Genomic DNA, 7,738 nt, shown 5'->3' on the forward strand with positions numbered 1-7,738 from the left:
CTGCTGAGTTTGTTTTCACAAATCACCCAGGTTAATGTGAAATGGTTCATTGTCCATATGCAGCACTCCCTCCATCCACTGTTGTACCTGTACAGGCACAGCAGCCTCCTCTCTGTATTGTGTTTGTTTTCTGGGAGGTGGAGACAGACCTATTGTTTTTAATTTAAAAAAAAAAAAAGAAAAGAAAAAAAAATTGTAAAAGTTTAAAAAAAAAAAAAATATTGTATTGTGTTATGACTACTGTTAAAATATTTAAATTTGTAATTAAAAGGTTAATGTTGTTAAAATTCTAAATAAAAGTATCTAAAGTTTTGCTTGTAATAGGATGCACTGTGTCGTTAATGAGCCGGGGAAGGGGATGATGTGCACAAAGCCAAGGCTCGGAGCACGGCGGCGGTTTGCCCAGTGTGGAAGTGGGAGAAGAGGGGAGGTGGGGGGGGCATCAGTGAGCACGGGCAGACAGAGCTCCACGCTGTCACTGCTGTCACTGAGGGTGGGCAGGATCCCAAAGCAGTGTGCCTGCACCTCCTAACGTCCCCTTGTGCTCGCACAGAAATTGCCCGGGTCGGGCTCTAAGCAGAGGCAGTTGTAGCAGTGGGTGTCAGTGCATGCTCATGGAGCTGCAGTGATGCACGGGACATATATGGGCTTTGACAAGCACTCCAAGTTGGTGCTGTAAGAAACAGAACTGCTAGCGTTTGTGCAGCCATCTACAGGCTTACCTGGAATGGCACTGACAGCTAAGACAGAAGCATTCTTCCCTCTGAAGATCTGTGTTAAGACCTCAGTGTGATACTGGAGGAGCTGTACTCAGTTCAGATGAGATGCAAAAACCAATCGCATCCAGTTACTGAAGATGCCATGGTGCTGAGTAGGAGTAGAAATTACTGACGTGAGGGGCATTGCTACGTTTTGCAAAACAGAGCTCTTCGTTTACTGCAGATGGATAAGCTGCTGGTGAGGTTGTAGAAAGCCACTGTGCACACTGCTCTGCAGTCATCCTCCCTGCTGAGCCAAGTTCAGCCTAGAATCGCTTCTCAACATTGTAAACTTAAAAAGAAAAAAAAATCCTCTATGGAGGGAATGAGTAAGAGATGTTCTAGCAAGAGACTCCAAAATCCATAGGAATGTGATGCTGAAATGTTTCACTATAGCCTTGACTCTCACTGCTTTTACTTCTCCTGCTTCGTTTGTAATCCCTTAAAGCAAGAGCACTGCAGCTAAGGGAAATTCACTTGTCCTTCTCCTTACCTTGCCTTATATCTATCTCACTGTTTTTATTTTTTTTCCCTGTTAAATGAATGCAAATATACTTGACAGTATTTTTTGTATGGAAAAAACAAAACAAAACAACGGAAGGAAATGAGGGAAAACTGTACAAAATGGATAAACAAAGTGCTCAGAGACAGACATTGAGCACTTTTCCACCCACAAATCCTACTCTGTTAACTGTATGCACTGTAGTGTTATGTGAAACGGTTCAGAAAACAGCTCAATAACCAACTGTCTCAAGTTTATCGATGTAAATCTTGTCTAAAGGTGTACCATGTTCTTTCTTGTAGCTTCAGAAGAGGAGGACCCTCGAGACACGAGGGCCGGGGACCCAGGGGGAGAGATGGCTTTCCTGGTCCGGAAGATTTTGGGCCAGATGACACTTTTGACTCCCCAGATGAAAACTTGAGAGGAAGGGACCATGGTGCTCGGGGCCGAGGTCGTGGTGCAATTAGAGGTGAGGGGAACATTCTTCCACAGTGAAATACAAGGAGAAGGTAGCAAGGGTGTTTCTTGGGCAAACAGCAACAGTTTCACGAATGCAATGTCTCTTCTCGCTCCTCTCCCTGCATCTCGTGCTGCTCAGGAGGCCGGAAGGGTCTGCTTCCCACCCCCGATGAAATTCCACGCTTTGAAGGTGGGAGGAAGCCAGAATCCTGGGATGGAAACAGAGAACCAGGTAAAGAAATAGCTGAGGTCTGCTTCAGATAATCAATTTCTAAAAGGTAACTGCTTTAAAATGAATAACGTCGCTACTTTTCCCCTGTGCTTCGTGTGCTCGTTGTCAGTCTTTCACCACCAGAGATGCAACGTGTAGGTTTTTGGACTTGTAAATATAAAAATAAATAAACTGCCTGGAATGTAACTAGCTGTAAACGCTGCAGTTTCACAGAATAATAAATGACTGTGCCCTTAACATCCTGATTTTAAGGTGAGATTTCATATGCAGTCCAGAGCAGCACGTTGGTGTTCCCTGCTGATGAATGAAGCGTAACAAGCAGATTTTTGAGATATCTATTAATGCCAGTAGTCATCTTTGTGTATAATTACATAAAGGTTCAAAACTGAATTTTAGAACACGAGCACAAATGACACATGAATAACTAAAGAACGTGTGGTCATCTCTAAAATATGTGAAAATCCTTATGCTGAAAAGAAAGCTTGAGATCTGCCACTTCCTTCTTTTTCAACATCTTTTAAACCTGCTTTACCTTCAGCTTTCTTGCAGCTCATTCACCTAGTGTTGGCTTATTTGCACATTTTAGTGGTGGGGAAGCTTTATATAACTTAAAACTGTATGCCAAATTGCACGGAGAGTATATTTGTATAGGATTGCTTTCTGAAAATGAGGCGTAACGATCAGTGGACGTTATCTAATGATTCTACTTTTTCTCCTCGCCATCAGGTCCTCGTCCAGACCACCCTCCTCACGATGGACATTCTCCAGCTAACCGAGAACGTTCTTCTTCGCTCCAGGGCATGGACATGGCCTCACTGCCACCACGTAAACGTCCCTGGCATGATGGACCAGGGACCTCTGACCCCAGGGAAATGGATGCTCCAGGTGGACCTCCAGAGGAGAGGGGAAAAGGTAAATAAGTCCCTCGTATTGAAAACCTCGTGCAACACTGGTGTGTTTTTCAACAGAAGCCTTATCCAGCTTTAAGAATCATTGAAACTTCTGACATCCACAGAGCTCTAACACTTAATTGGGGAAAAAAAAAAAGCTTTTATCTTCTTAAGCCCATGCCAGAGCTCTCATCCATTCATGTGCTGTCTCTGGAATGCATTCTGTATCCTTTACTGCCCTTCTTACCACGTCTATACTCGCTTTAGTTTTAACTTATCATTATGTGAGTGGGGTGACTAAGAATTGCACACACTGTAGCAGATGTGGTTTAACATCCGGTTCTCTTGGTTTTGTTGTATTCTGCAATAAAAGTATACAAAGAACTGCAGATAGCTGTAAAGGATCAGACTGTGTATGGCTGGCACTTTTGAGGGACCCGACTTAAGTAAGTCCTCGCTGACTGTATGAGGCATAATCTCCTTTAATCCCCAAGGGATTGCCTGATTACTGTCAATCTTCTAGGCTGCCATGGAGATACTGAACCTGTGTAATAAAAAACAGAGGGAGGAGGCATAAAATAACAGGTGTCAACAACATTCAGTCAGTGAATGTGAAAGAACTAGCTAAAAGGCATGGTTATGTCTGAGAAGGGGCAGGGCTTAGATTTCAACATCAGTAACGTTGTGCTTCATTTTTAGGACGTGGAAATTCAGGAGGTTCCCAGAGAGCACCAAAATCGGCACGGTCTAATTCTTTAGATGGAGACCATCATGATGGATTCCACAGGGATGAAGCTTTCGGCGGAGGCCCTGCAGGAGGCAGCAACCCTTCCAGAGGAGGAAGGAGCGGAAGCAATTGGGGAAGAGGAAATAACATGAATTCTGGTCAGTCACGAAGAGGAGCATCCAGGGGTGGTGGAAGAGGCCGATAGAAGAGGCTTTGACTGGGTTACACCCAGTCCCTGATGGACAATATTTAACTGGACTGCTACTCTGTACTCAAAGAGAAAGTAACCCTGCAAGAACGCAAGCCTGGATTCTTAACTGGGATAACTGAATGTGCATTAGTTCCTAACAAGGGTCTTCTCCTAGATCAGTCAACTGCTACTAGCTGCGGTTCTGTAGCTAGCTTTCAGTTCTGTCTTCTCTGCCCCCATTTTCCCCACCTTCTTTTACCTACTTTGTTTTGTGAAGAGCTGGAATTTTTTTTTAGTGGTGAGACATGGAGCACCTCCACAGATTTCAGTTCAATTCCAAACAGAAACTTGTTTCTATATGTACAGTTTGTCAGAAGAGTTATGTTGTTTTTTGTATGAATACAGAATGTAATTTGCGCAAAAACTAACAAAAAAAAAAAAAAAGCGTGTGTAGTTCTTTACTCACCTATTCCTATAAAGTGCTGCTTCTTAACAAACTTGTGTATCAGATGGAGCAACAAACTACCTCCTGAAGTCTCATCTGTGGGCAGTACTAACGGCTTATTCCTCGTTTTTGGTTTATTGTGGATAGAGAACTGTTTTGCCTGCGGTCTCAGCTGCCTATAAATAACCAGAGGTGCTGACATCAAAACTCCAGAGCACAGGAAGTCACTGCTGCTTGCTGGTCTGCCATCCTGAAAGAGAAAAACAGGGAACACCATTTAGAAAAGCTGTCATACACATAGTGCATCTGTAACCTGGACTGTTAGCAAACTAGACAGGAAGACGAGTGCTGTCATTCTGTGCTGCAGCTGCAGGAGTCAGATGCTTCTGTTCACAACAGCACTTACAGAAATTGAGGAGGAAAGGGAAGTTTAGCAATTGGATTCATATGGAAGCAAATGTTTTACAATGGCTGTAGGATACCCTGCGTACAGATATGGGTGTCCAGCAGCATCTGGTCTGCTGAAGTGCAGACCTCAGTGCTTGCTGGCTGTCACCTTAATGTTTCTAAATATCTTTAGGATACTGTTCCTTGGTTTTCCCACAGGAGAGGGATGAGCAGAGGTTATTCATATTTCCCACATTTTTGTTGCTTAGCAATCACAAGTATCCAATGTCCCCATGAAAAATCATTCACATCAATCATCTCCAGTCACCAGGCTACCACAGGGCTCATTAATGGCTAAAGCCTGAATGAAAAGTTTATACAGAAGTACGTATTCAAAAGCCAGCTCTCAGGAATGTCCTAAATTAAAACTATACGCCAAACTATAATGGAAACTATCACCACCAGGCTGTTTTTCTGGAATTTTGTAGAATCATTTAGTGTTTTGGGTTGGAAGGGACCTTAAAGTCCTACCCCTGTGCTGGGCTGGCTGCCCCCACCAGCTCAGGCTGCCCAGGGCCCCACTGATGGCCTTGGGCACCTGCAGGCATGGGGCACCCACGCTGCTCAGGGCAGCAGTGCCTCACTGCCCTCCTAACATCTACTCTAAATCCCCCCTCTTCTAGCTTCAAGCTGTTAGAACAGTCACAGTCGTATGGCAATGCAGTTCTACACCTGGCAAAACCACTGCACTGCACAGCAATGCACAGCAGCTACTTTAGCTGACTTCTGATACAGTCACATCTCTTTTAAAGACTGACCTGCTCTATCCTGATCCATCTTATTTAAAAGAAATCAGAGCAGAGGTGCTTAACTGCTCAACTGCTTGGTCACAAGTAACGTTTTACAGTTTTTAATTTGTAGCCTACAAAATTGCATTAAAAATGATAGCAATTAAGGGTGCTCATTAGCCTACAGCATCCTTGTCCTATGGCTTTAGCACGATCTGAAAGGTGGTGGCTGGGAAGGAGCTGAGGGGCACCTTGTAGGGTGCAGGTTCTCCTTTGGGGAACACAAAGGAATCCCTTTTGCTCTACTTGCAGAAGGGCCCTGCTGGGTGCACCTCAGGGATCTCTTTAAATTTTAAGGAACACTGAAGATTTAATTGCTACAGAAGGGAAAATAGAGTTGGTATTTTATTTTTTTTAATACAAGCCCTATGTATTTTTTTTTTAAGGCAGTGAAAGCAACTTCTTTTTAGTATTTCAAGTATCTGATTTAGAGGATGAGCTCTTGGTTCTTAATACTCTGCAGTTCTCTATCAAAGCAAACTGGAGTGCATCGAATAGCAGGGAACCCAGCGTTCTGCACCTGGACACAAGGGAAAACACTTCTTGTACCTGCTAACATTCACGATGGCAGCTTTTCATACTAAGCTTTGAAATATTCCACCGCCGTGGAACATGAAAGTCATGCAGAAACGGGGGAACGAGCAAACCTTCAGACAGAATCCCACAGCCACAGCCAGCAGGAGGCACAGGGGGATCCCGATGGGTGCAACCACAGCCCTACTGCTGAAAGTGGGTGCAGTCACCGGGTGGGAGCACAGCTCTGATCACTGCACGCAGCCCGGCTGTGCTGTGCCTGCTCACAGCCTCTCCCTGCCATCTCTTCCAATACCGCTGCTACAAATTACGCACCGTAGCTTCAAAAGTTATCAGAAAGACAGAACTACTTAACGTGCTTCCAGCCTACAGCTCAAGGAAAGAAGCGAGCGGTGGTCGAAGATCTACGCTGACATCTGGTACACAAATGGTCGTTTTATTATTAAAGCCGTCTACGTACATGTAAGCACCCCCGTTTGACAATTCCCGCTGTGTCCCTAAGCAGCGATTTGAGAGGCAAAATTTGAGAGCTGGGCCGGCTCTGGCCGAGGCACCGGTGGGCGGTCAGCCCTAAGGCAGAGCCGCGCAGCCCGCTCCGCAGCGGAGCTCGCAGAGAGGCACGCCGTGCCGTTCCGCGGCTCCTGGCAGCAGGACGGCACATCGCACGGTCCCACCGGCCGGAGCCCGCCTGCCCTGCCCGAGCACGGGCCTGCCGACCCACAGCCCCGGAGCCTGTTTCACTTACTGGATGCCAATTACAGGCGGCTTTCTGTGCAGCCGGGGGCACGCGGCGCTCGCTAAGGGTCCCGGCACCGACGCAGCACCGGGCGCGGGGAGCCGGGCCGCTCGGCGCCCTCCGCCCCGCACCGCCGACGTCTCCGCTCCGGCGCCGGGCGGTCCTCCGCCGGCAGACGCTCCTCCTCGGCTCCAGACGCGGCCGGGCCGGGCGCGGTCCCGTGCTCGAATTCGGAATCGCCGCCGCTCCGCGCCGCCTTCTTGCGAGGAACCGCGGCGGGACGGCTCCTCCCGCACGTCACACGGGCAGCGCGGCCCCGCGGCGCAGCGCGGCCACCGCGAGCGCTCCGAGACGCCGGGCCCCGGCGGCCCCTCCGGGCAGCGCGCCCAGCAGCGCGGCGGCGGCGGCGCCCAACTGCGCGGCGGCGCCCAGCGCGGTCAGCGCGGTGCTGCGCAGCCCCAGCGCGGCGTACAGCGTGCCGCCCAGCGCCGCCGCGTACAGCAGCGAGCCGCGGCTCGGCTCCCGCAGCAGGCGGGACGGGCCGCGCAGCAGCGCGGCGGCGAGCAGCGCGCACAGCGAGCCCAGCGACCAGAGCAGCGCGAACTTGCGGGCGCGGAGCAGAAGCAGCGGCGCGTACAGCGCGGCCAGCCCGAAGCAGAGGGCGGCCAGCAGAAGGCACAGCGCGGCGCCCGCCAGCCGCTGCCACGGCGACAGCCCCGGCAGCCACGGGTCCGCCTCGGCCGCCCACGGCCAGCGCCAGCCCGGCCCCGGGAAGGCGCTCGGCCACGCTCCCGCGCCGCCGCCCTCCGGGTCCTCTTGCGGGCCGCCGGCGGGCGGCGGGGCGGGGGCGGCCTTGGACTGGGCGAGGTACTCGTGCAGCTGCCGGCCCAGGTCCGCCATGGCGGGGCCGGAACGGCACGCGGGCGCTACGCCGCCATCTTGCCGCCGGCTGCTTCCGGGTCGGCGGGCACGGCCGGGGCAACGCGCCTGCGCAGTGCGGCCCAGAGCGGGCGGGGCGGGGCGGGGCTGC

At 50.0% G+C, this 7,738-nt stretch overlaps 2 protein-coding genes across 3 annotated transcripts in view; one reads left to right on the plus strand and one right to left on the minus strand.

The window, feature by feature from the left end:
- The window catches only part of WDR33 (WD repeat domain 33), a 62,682-nt gene extending 58,697 nt beyond the window's left edge, over positions 1 to 3,985 (plus strand). Inside the window, exons 20-23 of the mRNA XM_031604987.2 lie at positions 1,563 to 1,729; positions 1,859 to 1,951; positions 2,678 to 2,863; positions 3,541 to 3,985. Of these exons, the coding sequence (XP_031460847.1) occupies positions 1,563 to 1,729; positions 1,859 to 1,951; positions 2,678 to 2,863; positions 3,541 to 3,773 (679 nt within the window). The 3' untranslated portion in view covers positions 3,774 to 3,985. The remainder of the gene's footprint in view (positions 1 to 1,562; positions 1,730 to 1,858; positions 1,952 to 2,677; positions 2,864 to 3,540) is intronic.
- SFT2D3 (SFT2 domain containing 3) lies at positions 1,360 to 7,727 on the minus strand. 2 transcript variants are annotated; one of them, XM_090146985.1, is made up of 3 exons: positions 6,718 to 7,727; positions 4,225 to 4,453; positions 1,360 to 1,928 (listed from the first exon to the last, which is right to left on the minus strand). In XM_090146985.1, exon 1 carries the CDS (start codon positions 7,606 to 7,608, stop codon positions 7,006 to 7,008), a length of 603 nt encoding a protein of 200 aa, XP_090003111.1. In that variant the 5' UTR covers positions 7,609 to 7,727; the 3' UTR covers positions 1,360 to 1,928; positions 4,225 to 4,453; positions 6,718 to 7,005. The 2 variants fall into 2 exon arrangements, with proteins under 2 accessions (XP_090003111.1, XP_031460855.2); XM_031604995.2 differs by lacking the exon at positions 1,360 to 1,928 and adding an exon at positions 3,025 to 3,385.
- Between the last annotated feature and the right edge of the window lie 11 nt (positions 7,728 to 7,738).

Source organism: Phasianus colchicus, chromosome 10 (genome assembly GCF_987193195.1).
Source record: "Phasianus colchicus chromosome 10, bPhaCol1.hap1.1, whole genome shotgun sequence".
Taxonomy (NCBI): Eukaryota; Metazoa; Chordata; class Aves; order Galliformes; family Phasianidae; genus Phasianus; species Phasianus colchicus.